At 38.5% G+C, this 18,447-nt stretch overlaps 1 protein-coding gene across 1 annotated transcript; it reads right to left on the reverse strand.

The window, feature by feature from the left end:
• Nucleotides 1–11,680: 11,680 nt before the first annotated feature.
• ankrd33ab (ankyrin repeat domain 33Ab) lies at nt 11,681–15,278 on the reverse strand (the record flags this gene model as incomplete). Its single annotated transcript, XM_079242125.1, has 4 exons — nt 11,681–12,507; nt 14,519–14,659; nt 14,804–14,933; nt 15,018–15,278. The coding sequence occupies 4 exons, from the start codon at nt 15,276–15,278 to the stop codon at nt 11,681–11,683; spliced, it is 1,359 nt and encodes a 452-aa protein (XP_079098251.1).
• Nucleotides 15,279–18,447: the final 3,169 nt, after the last annotated feature.

Genomic DNA, 18,447 nt, shown 5'->3' on the forward strand with positions numbered 1-18,447 from the left:
TTTTTCCAGGCCAGTGTGGTTCAATCGCATCTGTCTGATGGTAGTATAATGAAGAAGTAGTGTAGTGGGTGGCTTTCCTCGCCACTAAGTGCCAGTGCAGTTTGGATTGAAGGAGTTGGGTTGTTCTGGTTATCTTACCCTACTGGCCTGATTTATTACGTGTGGCAGTTTGGATTTGTTGACAGTGGAAAGGAAGTTGAATCAGAATGAGACATTATGGGGGATCCTTATCCCTCCACAGAGGTACAGAGTATTTATAATCTGGTTTACTTGTGTTGATAAATGGTTTTCATATAGTAAACTTTTGTAGGCATCAAAAAGAAATCCAGCAAATGCATTTTTCCATTCAAACATTTTGTACTAAAGATAAAAAAAAAAAAACATGACAAGCACAAAAAACAATCAGTTTTTACTTTAATAAATTGTCTCAGAGAGCATAAGACAATCAGATCTGCCAGTTTCCAGCCACATGAGGAAGAGCTCCACAAATAGCTGGTGCTTTTTTTTTTTTTTTTTTTTTTTTTTTTGCAAGCGTGCTCATTTTTGGTGAGATGATCTTAAGTAAACACTGGTGCTCGCAGCTGGAGAGGATTCAGAGAATTGTTTGTTTTTATGCTGTGTCATCATGAGTAGAGCAGGTAAGGGTTGTACATGAGTCAAAGTTCAGTTTCTGTAGCTGTAGTAGTGGAAAATAATTCTCCAAACCAAGTTAAAGATCAGTTCTTAAGTTTAAAAAAAAAAAAAAAAAAAAAAAAAAAAAGTCAAAACTACATACACACGCTCAGTTAATGAGCCACAGATGGACAGGCAGTGGAAACTTCTTTTTTTTTGGGGGGGGGGGGTTCTGTTCTTTTTCATCCACTTGCTTTGCTTCACAGAAATAAACTAGAAAAGCTGCTTTTTCATAGCTTTTAGTTTAATTGTTTGAGAGCAATAGAGGCTGGAATCTGCATGAAGTGACCTAAGCTGCAGGATTTGCACAGAGGCCTCTGAGGCAAACTGGGAGATACCTTTTAAAGATGTTGGAGAGTTACAGATAAATCTTTCCAGGTCTAGACTAATACACTGGTAATGGCATTGTGATGGTTGAGAAACTGCAGATGAAGGAAGTAATGATTGATGTAGGATCCCGAGTGATGCCAGTATCAAGACAAAAGAACACAAGAAGCTAAAATACACAACTAAGGGCTGAAAGAGGAAATTTAAAAGATGTGACAAGTGAAAGGATTAGGGATGCCAGTCGTAATCAGAGACTCCAAACTGGGAGCTGCAACAGATCCCGTGAATAACATCAGAGATCTCTATCTAGAGCTGCACAATCCCAGTTAAAGCTCAAATTCTCAGAAGAATCTCCAAGCTCCCAGACCTCTAGAAGAAGATCCAAACATAAAAAAAGAATCATCCACACAAAGGAAACTAAACCCACATCAGCAGTGACCTCCTGTAGATGCAGTTCTTCTTTGTTACAAAGTCGCTTCATATTAGGGCATAAATGAACATGACAGTCACTGTAAAGATCCTCTCTGTCCTGGCAGGTTTTTTTTTTTAAATCACTTTGACAACTACACACTGATTTTTATAATAAAAAAAAACTAGTCACAGCATGTAAGAATAGTAAGAAGAGCACACTAAATGTAAGATCCCTGTCATTGAGATCAGTCATTTGCTTGCTAAAAATAACAAATGCTCCTCAGTTTGTGCAAAAAATGTGTCTTCCACTTAGCTTTTTTTCCATGGCTAATACACTCAGCAGGGAAAAGCTGTCAAAGATGATAACTCATAATCGTTTGTATTAGATGAAAACGTCTGTTCCTGCAATATTTTATATTTGGCCCGATCAAGATCATATTTCATTATCTGGAATATATAATGCATGCATCAGCTTAAAAACCTTTCTGTTTTGACAGGTTTACAGTATATGCAATCAGCTGACAAAAAAAAGTCCAAAATCTTTGTAAGTCGTCACTAATGTAATTTCGCGTCATGTTTACATATCTTCTATGTTTTTTTCAAAAAGGGTGAATAACACTTGACCAGAGGCTGATCTCTCTTGTGACATTTTGCTGGAAGACATCCAGTTACATCAGAGTTGTGAGGAAAATGGGAAAGTTCACTTGTCACAGTTGCATGCGTTATTTAGCTACTGGGATATTAAGCAAAATAATAAATGAGTTCCAAAAAGAAAATGCATGCAGTCAGCTCTTTAAAAAAGGAAACGTCTTTTTGGCCATAAAATTAAAATGCTCAGTATTATCAAAATTATTCTAAGACTGGTCAGAGGTGCTGAAGCTGGAGACTTTTTATATTAATTCATCCAGTGAAAGGGTTTGAAATGTTGACAGCTTTGCATTTTATGTAAGATTAGGTCAAAGAAACCAAACATTTTTAACTGCAAGTAATTAAAATCAAATATACTGTCTGACTAGAAAAGTGTCATATAATGAAACACAGTCCTGCAGCTCATTAAGGTGCCTATTAATGGCATTCCTTACTTAACTAATAGAGCCTAAAACCTTTTCACAATATTGCATATCTGTTATAGCTCTATTACAATCAGATCAGAGTGGGACACAGACTAATTGCAGCTACAGTCCTGATAGATACATATATATGCTTTAAAAATTTACAGCATAATTGAAAGATAGGTCTCTAACAGCTTTTTTTTTTTTACAACTTTACCTTTCTGTTTTTACTGGGATAAGTAATGTACGCAGTTTTCTGTCCCAGTGTCCGTACTGACTTTGACTCCAAAATATTTTTGGAAACTATAATAAAAACACCACTGAAAAATGTCTGGTCAGGAACTGAGTCACCAAGGAGTGTAAGAAATTCACAACAAGCACTGAGATGCTTTAAACAACTCCCAGTAGAGGGTATATTGAGGTCAGTGCTGTTCCAGTAGTTAGTGCCACAGCAGGGTGTTGTGAATACCTTCATACTTACTGAGTGGTTTGAAAGGTTGTCCAGGGGACACAAGACTGTCTGTTGCAATACAGATGCAGATGGGGTTCTGTTTACCATAGCTAAAAATGGAAACCATTCACACTCTGTTTGTCACTGGGAGGCAGTCTGCTGACACAGAGCAGTGGTTCTGTTACAACACACAGCTGCTGAGGCAAACAGGCAGATAAATAGTCACTTATAATCAATGCAGGAAACACCTGACTGGATCAGAACATCTTTTTTTTTTAAAGGTAAAAGCTTGAGAAGTGTCATGATGGCCCAAAGTCTTCCTGGAAATGATCCTGGAAGATTTAATGGCCTTTCTTTCTTCTGTTATTCTTTCCATAATATATTCCAACTCTACCAGGTTTGATAGAAAGTGGCCCTAACGATGTGAATCCAGGTTCAGGTTCAGAAGCCGCATCGGAAGTGTCATTGTGTTGTTAGCTTATAAATCTTCAATCCAGCAGTCCTTTGGCCATTTAGAAAAGGTTTTCTCTCTGGGCCGCTTCAGCGCATTACAGAATGATGCGGCTGGGTGACTGGAGTTCAGACTTTGCTTCCTATATGGTTAAGAGCTATTGTAAGGTACTGTGAGCAGATTCCCAGCTGGCTGTTGCAGGAATAACCTCTGCATGCTCACTCTACTACAAAGTTTGGAGTGTTTGAGTGCTGCTCTTACGCTAATCCTTATGTCTTGTCTCTCTAATCCTTAGTGACTAGTTGCTTGGTGGTCACCTGCATGAACAAGGTGTGTCATCCACGATGTTGGCTCATTTTTCTGTGAGTCCAGATCTAAGAAATGGTGTAAGGCAAGAAGCTTCTTCCATTTTAAAATCATGGATGCAGCTTTACTTTTGGACAACAAAATCTTCTGCTGGTTTGCAGACATATTTCTCCACCTTGCGCCTGGTTTACACTTTGCTTTGTGAATTCTGTCAGATTAATTCAGTTTGGCACAAGTGGACACTTGGCAAGATTTAGCTGCATCCCGCGACCAACTGATTGGAGCATCATTAAGCTCTTTGTGACATTTTAGTATTTTTTTTATTTTTTAATATAATAACACAAAGAAGTTGAATTTATTACTGGCTAACAAAATTAAAATTGAGACTCTATTGTTAGAGTTTTGTTTTGGTCGTCACCTAATTATAGATGCTTACAGTGTGTTTGGCAAGTGCTTGTCCTGTTAAAATCTGCAGATGGTTATCAGACCTTTGTTAGGAGTCCAGACAGTGAAGCTTATCTTCAGTTATTCTTTTATCTCCTCTGGAAGCGCAGCAAACATAAACAGCATTGAAACAATCAAATTTATGTTCTTCTAACCATCTTTCTGGAGTTGTGAAGTGAAAAAAAAAATTAATCACTGTAATCAGGGCCGGATTAAAAGTGCGCAGGCCCCTGGGCCCAGAGTGTTTCAGGGGCCCCCTTCCCCACTGCAGCATTGTGAAAATTGTGAATGATACACTGTGAAACAACATTTCTAACATCTTTCGGCCAGTACTACCCATAGCAATACACTAGACACTGTGGTGTAACTATCTGGCTTTTATATGCATTTTGTTTTATGTCCAAAGTCCTGGTGTTTTTCCTACCTGGGCCTCACATGGGCCCCAAGTGGGCGTGGGCCCCTGGCCCTTTGCCCATAATGTCCATTGGATAATCTGGCTTTGACTGTAATCCTTAAAATCACTGATAGTTGTTTCCCAGCTGGTCTTCTTGAAAATCCCAGTTCCTTGGCTTTTTCTTTTTTTTTTTCTCTTCTTGAAAAGTTATATTGGAGACATTGTCCTAAAGTGTAAGATTTGTCGATGTAAAAGCAGACAGATCATTAACTAATCTTAAATTATCATGGAAATTTAAATGTCTTAATGGGGTAAGATTTTACTAACAAATCAAGTTTTTGTTTAAAGGTGGTCATAAGAAAACATGTGTAATTCATTTCAATGGTGAGATATTGCTTGTAATTTGAATGAAATGAAATGAAAAAGACTTTATTAATCCCCAAAGGGAAATTCAATTTTGTAGTATATAATTATTAATTTGAGGAGGTCTTGTTCCGGAGGCTGATGGCTGCTGGCAGGAATGATGTTCTGTATCTGAAGACATTTATGAATTTGAAATACATGTTCAGCATTGTTCAGAAATAATAAGCATTGGGCCGTTCCCAGACATGCACGCATAAGAACTGAGCTCCGGCACTCGAGACTCCAGACTCGAGAATTAAATCCTACAAAAATAGTGTTAACCCGCAGCAGTAATGAGTGGGGGTAAAACTAAGAAAGCAAAATACAGACTACAAAACAATCCCGGCAGTGAAATGGAAAAAGAAGCGTCGGCTAACACAACGGAGCTAACATCAGAGCAACATGGCGACCACGCGGTTAGCCTAGATCTGATCCGAGGTGCCATGAGCGAGGTCATGACTGCTGAAATGGCCACTCTCCGAGCCGAGTTAAAGACTGACTTGCAAGATTTTCGCTCAGCATTTCATGAGGATATGAAAAGACAAATGGACGAGTTCACTAAAGAGGTACATCTAAAGTTGCAGGAGTCCGCTAAGCGAGTGGATCACGCTGAGGAACGCATGAAACAGATCGAGGATAACATGGCGGAAACTGAGCGATGGGATATTGGAGTGAAGGATGCACTTATTCAGCTGATGCAAAACCAACATAAACTGCAAGAGAAGGTCTCCGAGATGGAGGGGCGTGCCAGGCGCAACAATATCCGGATCTACGGAGTGGCGGAGGACTCGGAGGGCACATCTATGATTGCCTTTATTGAAAATCTGATTAAAAGAGAATTTGAGAACGACCTGGGCCAGGATTATAATCTCGGCATTGAACGCGCCCACCGGGCGTTAGGCTTGAAGCCCCCCGCAACAGCCCCCCCTCGGTCTATGGTCTATAGTCGTCTACTTCCTCCGCTTCACCGTGAAAGAAGCAGTGCTTCGCGCTGCATGGAAGAGGCCAATACACATCAACAACAAGCAAGTGTACTTCGATCATGACTATGCATTGGATGTGCAGAAGAGAAGAAAAGAATACATCCCTATCAAAAGAGCACTGAAGGCTAAGGGGATATGTTTCCAGACCCCACTCAGCAAGATGCGCGTTTTCTTTGACTCTGGAAGCATCCTCTACAATAGTGCCACTCAAGGTGCGGATGACCTGCAGAAAAGAGGCATCGCCGTGGACCGGATCACCGTCGTGAAGACCAGCACCGCACAGGCCGTGACTGAGGAGACGCTGAAGCAACTCCTGCCGTGGGAGACGCAGACTACACACCGCGAGAATTTCCACAAAAGTGTCCGAGAGAGGTTGAATCAGTTCCGCAGGACACCAGAAGATTCAACAGAAGATTCCTAAATACTGAACTGAAGAACCATACTGCGGTGAGAAATTTCCAGAACTATTCACACCTCAGGTATAATGACGTAACCCGTTTTAATTCATTGTCGTTAACGGGCTAGTGCCTCTATTCTCAGATTGGAGGTCTCCATTTTTTTGTATCCCTGTTTACCCATTTTTCTTTTTTATTTTCTTTTTTCTCTCTGACATTTACCCAAACGAGGGCCCCCACCTTGTGGCCTGCCCCCTCACCTTCGTAGGACAATATTGCATCCTCCGTAGTGGAAACCCAGTTCTGTGTTCTATTGTTTTTTTGTTCAATGAGTTCATGTTTTAATGTTGTTATTTTGAGGTCAGGGGTGACATTTAGGTCTCAATTGTTTACTTATGTCTTTTAAGAAATATAACGTACTGTCATTAAATGTTAATGGGTTAAATAATCCTATTAAAAGGAGCAAATTGGTTGTAAAAATGAAAAAAGAAAAAGTAGATATAGCATACTGGCAGGAAACTCATCTGTCTAACATGGAACACGACAAACTAAAAAGAATGGGGTTCAAAAATACTTATTACTCGTCTCATAGAAGTGGAAAAAAACAAGGAGTGGCTATCTTAATTTCAAACAGAGTCAAATTTGAATTCATATCTGAATTAAGGGATAATGAAGGTAGATTTATACTAGTGAAATGTAAAATTGACCAAAAAGATGCTACGTTGTTGAACGTGTACGCACCACCTGGGAGCAGTATGGGTTTCTACAAAAAGGTGTTTGATCTCATTATCACAGAATCTCATGGGTGTTTGATTTGTGCAGGAGATTTTAATCTGTTATTAAATCCACAACTAGATACTACAAATACAGGAAGAAAGCGTACTCCTATAGAAAAACGTGTAAACAAAGTGCTTTTAGACTTAGGCCTTATGGATGTGTGGAGGTCTGTGCATGGATCAGTCCCAGGATTCACATTTTATTCTGCACGCCACTCCCTCCACTCAAGGATAGATTATATTTTAATGTATAAAACTGATCTAAACAGAATAAAAGAATGCAGACTTGGTCAAAGAGACTTCTCTGACCATTCTGGAATTTACTTAAGTCTTCATTTGGATGCCAGACATAGAAACACGTTATGGAAATTAAACACTGGTATGCTAAATTATCCAGCGTTTATACAGACAATGACAACAGAATTAAACCTGTATCTACAGGACAACAACAATGGGGAGACAAACCCTAGCATTGTGTGGGATGCAGCTAAAGCTGTTCTTCGCGGGAAAATAATTGCTAAATCTGCCAGGCTTAAAAAACAAAAAACTTTAGAAATGCCCCAATTGCAGGAAAGACTGAAACTTTTGGAGGAAAGGTACCTGAAAGAAAAAAGTTCCACAGTGGAACTTCAAATGAGACAGATTAAACAAGAAATAGATAGAATATTAGGTGAAGCAGTTGAAAAAAATATACGGTACATGAAGCAGAGATATTACGAGGTGGGGCCTAAAACATCTAAACTCCTAGCATGGAAGCTCAGAAAACAACGAGCTGAAAATTCAATTCATAAAATAAAAGACCCTGAAAGCCGTAAGATTGTAACTGACCCAGATAGTATTCAAAAATCATTTGAGACATATTATAAAACTTTATATAGTCAACCTGTTTTGGCTGACAAAAATATAATGAAAACCTTTTTGGATTCTTTGGACCTTCCCTCACTCGGCAGAGATGCAAATAATAAATTAATGTCATTAATAACAAGTCAAGAAATTGATAAAGCCATTTCAAGTCTCAAACCGAGTAAATCTCCTGGTACGGACGGGTTCCCACCTGAATGGTACAAGAAAATGAGAGAGGGCCTAATACCCCAACTCGAGACCAGTTTTAATTATATTTTGAAAGGTGGCTCTGTACCCCCATCTTGGAAAGAGGCCTTCATATCTGTGATTCCAAAAGAGGGAAAAGATAAAACTGACTGTAAATCATATCGACCAATAAGTGTTCTAAACACTGATTACAAATTGTACACAACTATTCTGGTGAGACGAATGGACACAGTGATGCCCTCACTGATTGATGAAGACCAAACAGGTTTTCTAAAAAACAGACAAACCCAGGACAATATTAGGAGAACTCTCCACATTATTGAACAGATTCAAAACAGAAAATTAAATACTATGGTTCTTAGTCTTGACGCTGAAAAAGCTTTTGATTCGGTCCGGTGGGACTTTCTATATTTAGCAATGGAAAGATTTGGATTCTGCAGTGATTTTATAAAATGTATTCAGGTGCTTTACACCTCCCCCAGTGCTAGAATCAAAATAAACGGAAGCCTATCCAATCCCATACAGCTACAGCGCGGGTGTAGACAAGGGTGCCCTGGAAGCCCAAACTTATTTAATTTATTTATAGAACCTTTAGCACAAGCGATACGCCAGGAGACCCTATTAAAAGGTATTCAAATAGGTGGGAAGGAATACAAAGTCTGTTTATACGCAGACGATGTACTGATTACCATTACAGATCCCAGCTCTGGTTTACCAGTCCTAATGAAAATGTTACAATTATATGGTTCATATTCTGGGTATTCCCTTAACATTCATAAAACGCAGATCATGACATCTAATTTTCATCCTGAACAGGAGTTAGCGTCGAAGTATAATTTTAACTGGTACTCTGATTATATAAAATATTTGGGTGTGTGTTTACCTAAAGATTTGTCACAACTATATGATAAGAACTATAACCCTGCAACTAAAAAAATGATCAGTGACCTCGACAGCTGGAGCCTGCTTCCACTTGACATTGGCAACAGAATACAGGCAGTCAAGATGAACATACTTCCTAAACTATTATATCTTTTTTTGTCTTTGCCAATACCCATCTCTGATAAACAGTTTAGGGAATGGAATGAACACATTTCAAGGTTTGTTTGGCTTAAAAAGAGACCAAGAGTCAAATTTTGCACATTGCAGTTGCCGAGGGAAAGAGGGGGGCAGGCCCTGCCCTCTTAACGAGACTATTATGTATCATCACAGTTGAGGCCACTGGTCTGTTGGTGTAACCCATCTTATGATGCGAAATGGAAGGTAATTGAGTCGTCTCTATCTAATGTGCCAATTCAGTCAAGATTAGGCCATATTACTGCTGAAAGTGGAAACTATTTGACAACCAGCCAATGGATTAATTTGACACTTAAAATTTGGAAGTCAGAGGTAAAAAAATTGAAACTCCAGGAGGAGGTTAAAATTCTTAGATGGCCAGCATACGATCCTGACTTCTTACCTGCTTTACAAGATACCAGATTTAAACATTGGACATTATATGGCCTAACTGCTGTTTGCACAGTATACAAGAAAGCAAATCTGATGTCTTTTGATGCTTTATGTGAGTTGTACGGTTTGGAAAAACACGATTTTTTTAGATACTTACAGCTTCGCAATTATATTACTAAAAGAATACAGAATACCACTGTTGAAGAGTTTTCATTATTTGTTAACATCTTTATCAGTGCATATAAATCAGCAAGTCTCAAAAGTCTTATTAGTAAGCTATACCGTAGTTTGATCATACTTAAAACAGATTCAACAACTTACATAAAGCAAAACTGGGAAAAAGAAATGCATACTGTAATTACAGAGGACATGTGGACGGGGGCTTGGGAGATTCAGTTTTCATCCACCAACTCCAACACTTGGAGGGTTTTTTGTTGGAAAACACTTATTTGCTTTTTTATTACACCTAAACAAAAATCTAAGTTTAGTATGGGCTCTGCACACTGTTGGAGGGAATGTGGCGAAACAGCAGCGGACCACGGGCATATATTTTGGTTATGTCCAGTTATTCAACCCTTCTGGGCAGAGGTGACAAATGTAATCTCCAAAGTGCTAGGTTATAACGTCAGCTGCTCTTTCACACTACTATACCTTGGATGTAGTCCAGATGAGCTGACTACAGATGATATGTATCTCCTCAAAATCCTGTCCACATCAGCAAAGAAGGCTATCACAAAATGCTGGCTAAAGAAACAGCCTCCTACAATGAGACTCTTTATTTCCATCGTTGAAAACATTAAAGTTATGGAACTCATGACTTATACTTTGCGCCTTCAACAAGACCTAGGAACAAGACGCTGGAGAAAATGGCTGAACTATGACAGTACCTAAAACAAAAAAAAGGGTTAATCTTATGTAAACATTTTTTTGTACGTGCCAATTATTGTATTAGATACCCCCTGACCTCTTCTGTGTTTTGTTTTTCATAAATGAAAATGTTTACAAATAAAAAGTTACAAAAAAAAAAAAAAAAGAAATAATAAGCATTGAAATACAGAGTGTTTCACCATATGAAGCTTTCACAAATATAAAATGTTTGTCCCTTACCTTTGGCTGCATGAACTGGTTTTAAACAATTCCCACAAAACAATCAACATTTAAGTTTGGTAAAGACTGGTTGAAACTGAAACATTAACTTTCTTAACTTCATAGTTTAAGAAATTATAATTGTATAATCACTTATAATAACTCATTCTGCATTAAGTAGCCTTCTATTTCCCATCATACAGAAGTTTTGTGAATGTATGGAGCCTATATTTATTTATAGCTTAAAGTAAACTGAATCTGTGCACCCACAGAGTTAAAAAAAAAAAAAACAAAACCCAACAACAACAGAGTATATCATTAGGATATGTAGGTATAATAAAAAAAAATCCAAGGGATTAAACGGACCCTCCTCCATATAGCACGTACAGTAATTACAGTAATTTGAGAGCAAAAAATCTGATATTACACATGAATATAAACAAGCTATGAGATACGTGTTTCTGCATTCACACGCTGTATCAGGTACAGATATAAAAATGTATTTTCCCAGTTCTGTTTTATGTACCCGATGAGGTAGACATCACACATATCTATGGGTCTTATGTGTCGTTTTCTATCGAGGGAAAAGTTTCTTTTTCACGTTTTTCTTATCACAAATTCATGAAAAAATGTGCTTATTGTGTTGGTAATAAACCTCAAAATATATGGAATATTTGAACATCAAACTGTAAAATCCTTTTACATCCTGTGAAATTGCAGTGTTTCCCAGTCCTGGCCTTGGGACCTGCATGTTATAGATGTTTCTCTGCTCCAACACACATGATTCAAATGAACAGATTTTCTCTGCAGGTTATCATCAAGCTATTTGCAAACCTGCTAACTTCAGCCAGGTGTGTCAGAGTTCAGGATGAACAAACATTGTGTTATAGGTTTTTTTTTAAATTATTTTTTATTTTTTTTAATATCTTAAAAGATAATTTGTTTGGAACATTTCTTGTCTGCTTTGAAACTTTTATTTTTAATGTTACTGTTCAGAAAAGGAATTAGGCTATTCTCAAAGTCTCCAGTATTTATTTTTTGTTCTTCTTGCTGCATTTGTCCCTTTTCTTTTCTTTTCCCTCCTCCTTTTCAGCCTTCTCCTTCTCTCTCTTTTTCTCATCCCTCAGTTCTTTGTACTTCCAAATGGGTGGTTCTAGAAAACCCTTTTCCTTCCTCTTCTTCTTCTTCTCTTTCTTCGGCGTTGGATTCGATGGCTTGTCAATGCTGATGTTGGGAATGCATCCAGAGGGGAACACGCTGTTCCTTCTCGCCATACTGCGGGGAATGAATGTTGTCGCAACTTTCGCGGAGGCTATTGAGAGGATGCTGCCTCTTCGATCTGTCTCAGGACAACTTGTTGAAACAATCTTCTCTGCAGAGTTGATGATGATGTGCGACACAGAGCCATCGCTGTGGCACACGGCGCTTTCTTCCAGCTCCTTCTGTGGGTGTTTCTTCACCAGCTCTGGTACGGCAAGCCTCCTCTTCCCCACCTCCGGAGGGCTTGTGGGGCAAAGTGGACGGCAACCTGTTGATATCAGAGGACTGTGAACACTAGTGGTCATCTGCACTAAGTGGTCCATGACCCCGTTGTCTTGGGGATCACGTGGAAAATTGAATACAAATGTGTTTTTGATGCGCAGTGTAATTTTTTCAGCAGGACTTTTCTGAGCTGTTGCTTTGGCCACTCGCTCCCTGAGCTCAGGCCACTCGGGGATGTAGCTCTCACAGAACTGCACAGCTTTCGGCCGCGATGTGAGGCGGCGCATGCGCTGAAAGGTCTCAAAGCGACCTGTTTTAAGTGCCCAGTCCTTAGCACATTTTCCACGTCTAGAGTCTACTGCATTTATGTCAGCTCCTGGGAAGAAAGATGGGAAAAAGCAGGAGAGTGGGGGTTAATTTTTTTCTCAAATATCAATGAACTATTCAGTAAATCTGTTCTAGTTGATAGGAAAATGACTCTGTAAGACAAAACAGTAAATCAGTGGAACATCAAAACTGAAAGCCGCCTATCTAGTCACTAAATTTTCCCCAGTGGTGATTGTGAGCATGAGCTGTTTGTCAGTTTGAGCTGGTCCTGCAAAAAGACTGGTAACCTGTCCAGGATAGACTCAGCCTCTCACCTAAGTAGCTGCTGGGATAAACTCCAGTCTCCCTGCTGCCCTGCACTGGAATACGTTGGTAGAAAATAGGTGCATAGATAAACAAAACTGCAACAAAATGAAATACATTGGATATATTTAATTTAGGGGTTACTTTAGAGATAAAGTAATAAGATTACTTAATGTGAACCATTTATGGCTCAAGACATGGAAAAAAATGGTAGGAAAAGTCAGATGAATTGAATATGAAGTCTTTTTTTGGTCTTATTACAAAATGTACCAAAAGAAAACCTAAATTTTTTGAGAAAAAGTTGTTTTGTGAAATGTCAAAATTATTATAGTGCAATATTCTGCTTCGTGGTATATGTTGGGGGCAGATGACAAGTATCAGATTGTGTTCAACAGGATTTTAAACAAGGTTTCCTTGGCTAGGAGTAGCAGAGGCAGATGGCTGCCTGTCTTTGAGCCGGTTTCTGACGGAGGTTTCCTTCCTGTTAAAAGGGAGTTTTTTTCCTTCCCACTGTCGCCAGTGTGCTTGCTCAGGATGGGAGATTGAGTTGGACCTTCCAACTCAATCTGTTGGTTTCCTTATATAGGCTATTATGATTTAGCTTTCATTATGTTTTTTTCTGTCTTTAAAGCATCTTGAGATGGCATTGCTGTGATTTGACGCTATATAAATAAAGTTGAATTGAATTGAATTTTTACCTTAAAAGTGATGCAAAATGTCTCAAAAACTGATTAATGATTGATTAATGATGTAAATTCTGTCACAAAAATACAATTAGGGAAATAGCTTTAATATTTAGTGAGACCAACACACGAGGCTTTGCAACAAACCACATCCAACCAATCAATGATAGTTTGTATGCATCAACATGTTAAACTATTTGTCAACGTTAAAAAAAAAAAAAAAAAAAAAAAAAAAAAAAAAAAAAGGGAAAAACAGTTTTGACTTGAAGAGATTTTAGGTAATGTGAAGACTAAAAATAATCAAGTGGCTAATCTACAACAAGCCAGGATGACTAGTAAGTCAGAGATTACTGGAGCATCTGTTAATGCCCTCAGAATGATCCCTTAAACCGGTCTCGCGTCACTCCCTCATTAACTCATGAGTGGAGTTAGCTGGTTTCAAGTACGGACAGATAAAGCGAGGGGTCAGCTATTCTCCCCATCTGTGCTGTAACTGTTCGTTCTAAGGTAAAAAAGTTACGTGAAAAATGTGATGATAATGATACAACCTGATATACTCATAGAGTTTGAGTTGATGTGTGTCTAAGTAACTGCACTCACTTGAACTACACAGACATCTGACCATGTGAATCTACAGAAAGCTTATATAAACTAATAAACACTTATAAGTTAAAATATTTAAATATATTACACTGCAAAAACTGAAATCTAAGTAAGATTAAAAATCTTAAATTGAGACACATTTGCTTTTTTTTTTTTAAAGGTAAGATAATTCCTAGTTTTTATGCCAGAGAATTCCTCTTGTTTTAAGAGTATTTTTACTTGTTTTGGGAAGTCTTGACAAGCCAAATTTTCTTGTTCTGTTGGCAGATAATTGATCTTATTTTAAGCAACATTTACCTAATTTTTGTATATTTTTTTCTTGTTTTTTAAGGCTGAGTTTTTGCAGTGTAGTGACAAATTCACATTATTGATCTAAGGCAAGATGTGATCTTTTAAGTCAAACCTTAAGGGGGTATTAAAAGGAAAGTAATTTTGCCAGAAAAAACAAATATGTGCCATTTATTTACATACCAGCCATCACAAGAGCTGCCACCACATCGGTGCGACCACTTATAGCAGCTTTGATGAGGGCTGTGAACCCTCGGCAGTCCCGTATTTCCATTTCTACGCCAGGGTAGTAGTTTAGGAGAAACATTACTGTATTGATATGACCTGTGATTGGAACACAAGATTTAGAGATCAGATCATCAGTGAGTTAGAAAAACAGAAAGGCACCATATTTTATCCACTGTTATCTAAAATGTTATGGTAAAACTGTCGTGTTTTATGTACAACAACTCAGTATTCCCCACTTGCCTGCTTGAGCTGCGATCATCAGTGCAGTGTTGCCCTCATTGTCCTGTTGATTGATGTCAATGAAAGGACAGGTGTATAGCCCATGCACTATCTCCACAAACCCTTTGCAGCAAGCCACCATCAAGCCATTCTATTGTTAAGGACAATTATGAGGTTCAGTCACTTGTTTTTAAGTTTGTGATTTATTATTAAAAACCATGGATGGGACTCTTACCCAGCCGTTAATGTCCAGCTCCATCACCTCCTCTTTGGTCACCCCTCTCTCCAAAACTTCTCGCAGAGAGATGGGTTCGTTACGGGCGCACGCCTGATACAGCGTTGAAACCACTTTCCCATTTCTGGTCTCCTGTGTATAGACTGGAAGCACAGAGTCATCGGAGAGGACGCTGTCGGAATCAGAGTCCCCTCCTGATGAAGGTGCATCGTCATCGTCTGGGCCTGAGCCCAGATGGGGATCCTCAGCTGCAGTGGCCATCTCACACAGGTGAAGTGAAACCCAGTTTGGCTACATCTACTATTGTCTCAGAAGTGGAAACTGGTCACACAAAAACAGGAAGTGTTTGTTGGTAACAAAGGTGCAGTCACAAGCATTATTTTCTCCTCCTGGAAAAGAATAATTAGAAATTTCACAACTGACTGTTTATTAGATATAAAATCTGTCACATGTGGAAAATCAGAAGTCTGGTTTGCTCAGCAGAAGAGAAGGATTAAGAGTGTGGTATCTGTGACACAGAGTTGTGGCGTCAGTGTGACGAGCTCAGTGTGCCTTTACTGTTTAGTAAAAGGATCAGCATTAAATGCGCAGCTGAATGCATTGTGGGGCTAAATGAGGAACAACCCACCTCAGAATAACCTCAGTCACATGTGGCAGCTCTCAAGTCATTCTTTGAGTTTGTTACTGCTGTTTGAAGCCAGTTTGGTTATAAAAAATTAATGACAACTGCCTTCGTGCTTTTATCCCCCACTTCAGTGTGTATTACACACATCACAGGCAAAAGTTTACAAACTTTCCTTATTGTGACAGACATACAAGAGAATAATTGATTTGGAATCACAGTCTTGATACATTAAATCTTTTATTCAATCTGTTAAATCTTTATTCAGTGTTGTCACTTCCAGCAAACTAACACACACAGACATATACACACACAAGCATGTGAACAAATTGCATTTAGCATGAAATACTTACCATAAATGGTAATCAGTAAGTTGAATGAGTAGTCGTATTCCAGTGTGTGTCCCCTAAATTACTCCTGATTTCTCTCAAAAGCCTGAATATAATTCCAGAGCAGCTGCCACAGTTTCCTCTCGGGCCTGCAAGCAGACACACTTCACCCATTTCCATCCTGCATGTAAAACAAAGAGGAGGAGTCTTTACAGAGTCTTCACAGAGGCGCTGTAGGTTCATCTTCTATGCTTAGCTCATCCCACTTAAAACAGCTTTAAAGAAAGGATTACTTGCTGCTCAGGCCATTTTCATCTTTCCCCACAACAACAGTGTTTTATTCACTGAGTCTGAAAAATGATGCGTGCAACTTATTGTGCTTTGTGGTTGTAATCTTTATGCGATATATTTACTGTACACTGGCATTACAACACCATGACATAACAAAAAACAAAAAAGAAAGAAAAAAGAATTAAAGGTTCAACAGAAAAATACTGAATTTAAATAAAGCTACAGCACTATAACTACATAATCATGTCTTTCATCAGAAATGATTGAATTATTTACTTATTAAATCATTTTCGTCGTGAATTATTTACGATTAAAATGTACAGTATGTTGCTTTCCATCAAATAATAACTCAATAATCCAAATGGCAAAGCAAACAAACAAAAAAAACAATATCAACAAACAAAAGCAGCAAACCAGTCAGGTAAGAGGACTCTAATTCATTGATAAGATTAAGTAGCTGAAGGTAAAATCCCATCAGACGTGGCTAAAATGCTGGATGGGTCCGATCCCAGCCACCAGCCCTCCTCACAGCTGCAGCTGAGGTTGGATGTTTATTTATGTATTATGTATTTCTGAGATTTGATTGGAAAATCTTGCAGAGTCTTAGTTTTTCTAGAATGATCAAAGCAAAAGAAAGACTAAAATGCCAATAATGAGCGTCTGCAAAGTGTACAAAGATGATTTAAGCCTTAGTTGCAGCTGTTCTTACATGTTTGTTTCCACTCCAGGATGTTTTTTCCCCCACCAGCTTCAGGAATGGTTAAAGACTGAGTGAGAATCTGTAGGGCATGGCTGGACCTGTCTGGATGGATCAATCCACGTTCATACACAGTGGCCAGAGGAGAGCTCCCACCACAACAGACTGGTTACCTGATCAGACCGGAGGAGAAAAAGCAGCTACTGCAAAAAGCATAGATTTTCTTTTACAAAACTCTTTGTCTTTCTTTTTTTGATGATGCAGGGCAGCAGTGCAGGATGGTCCAAATCTTACTCGGAAGCCTTTTTTGTTTTTCTTTTTTTTTCTGTGCCTGTGATTAAAGGATAAACAAAACATTTGTGCTTGAATGAAAGGAGAATATAGTTCCACTAGAAGAAAAACATGTGTGACCACAAAACAAGCTTGTGAACCTGAAAAGTGCAGAATCTGAAATGAACACTTTGGCAAAAGGGAGGACTGAACATGTTCTGGGAGACCGCATCGATGAAGTAAGTGGATATGATCTGCAATAACATCATTTAGATAATGGATGTTTAACTCTGGGGCTGCTTTTGTAATCAGTAAACTTAAAGTGTTTGTGATAACTGAGTAAGAAAACTGTAAAAATGTGAAACTTAAATATCCAGTGTCTTTTTCAGATTTTTTCTCTGAAATCTTTAACATAAAAATTTAAATATCAAAATCTTGCTTATTGTGGATACTTTGATGTGTCTTGTTATTACCTTGATTTTGGTTTAGAATATACAGGTTTAACATCATCATATTTGATATAATTACATTTATTTGTAAGAAAAAACATTGACCTGCTAATATCTTTGAACATCACGTCTGTTCGGCTGTCAGGTGTGACACTGTGCAGCCTGCCAAGCAGTTTGGTCCCCTGGGAGAAATTCCACAGATCAGATAAGAGACAAGTTCAGTTGAAACATAGAAAAGAATGACAAAGCTTGATGAGGAAGATGAAGCAGTGGCAAGCGCTCAGTCACATAATCACTCATTTTTGCCTATATGGTCCATCTACTCATACATTCAGAATTACATCCTTTTTTTTTAAACATTTCAAATCCCTGCCATCTGGGGTGTGCTCATGTTTTACCTCTGCTATTCTATATTTAGAAAACACAGTTTTCATTTCCTCTGTTCATGGATGTTTGTTGGATTAATGCCCATTAAGCAGCAAGGGCACATGCATCAGCCAGCCTCTCCTGTCTTACTGACATTACAAGTTGGATGGCACTAACCTTTTATATTCTTAAGCAAAAGACAGAAGTCACTAACTTTTATCTGCTGAGACGATCTGCAAAAATCCAACTTTATCCAAAAAAACCAAAAAAACAAAACCTTAAAGGAAAGTCCCATAGTAAAACTTCCTGACTGGATCACTGTTCTGTTCTCCTGCTTGGGATCAGTCAGGCCTCCCTTTGGTCGCCTTCAGCTGGTGCAAAATACTGCAGACAGATTTTTAACAGA

This window comes from Telmatherina bonti (genome assembly GCF_933228915.1).
Source record: "Telmatherina bonti genome assembly, chromosome: 6".
NCBI classification, from domain to species: Eukaryota; Metazoa; Chordata; class Actinopteri; order Atheriniformes; family Telmatherinidae; genus Telmatherina; species Telmatherina bonti.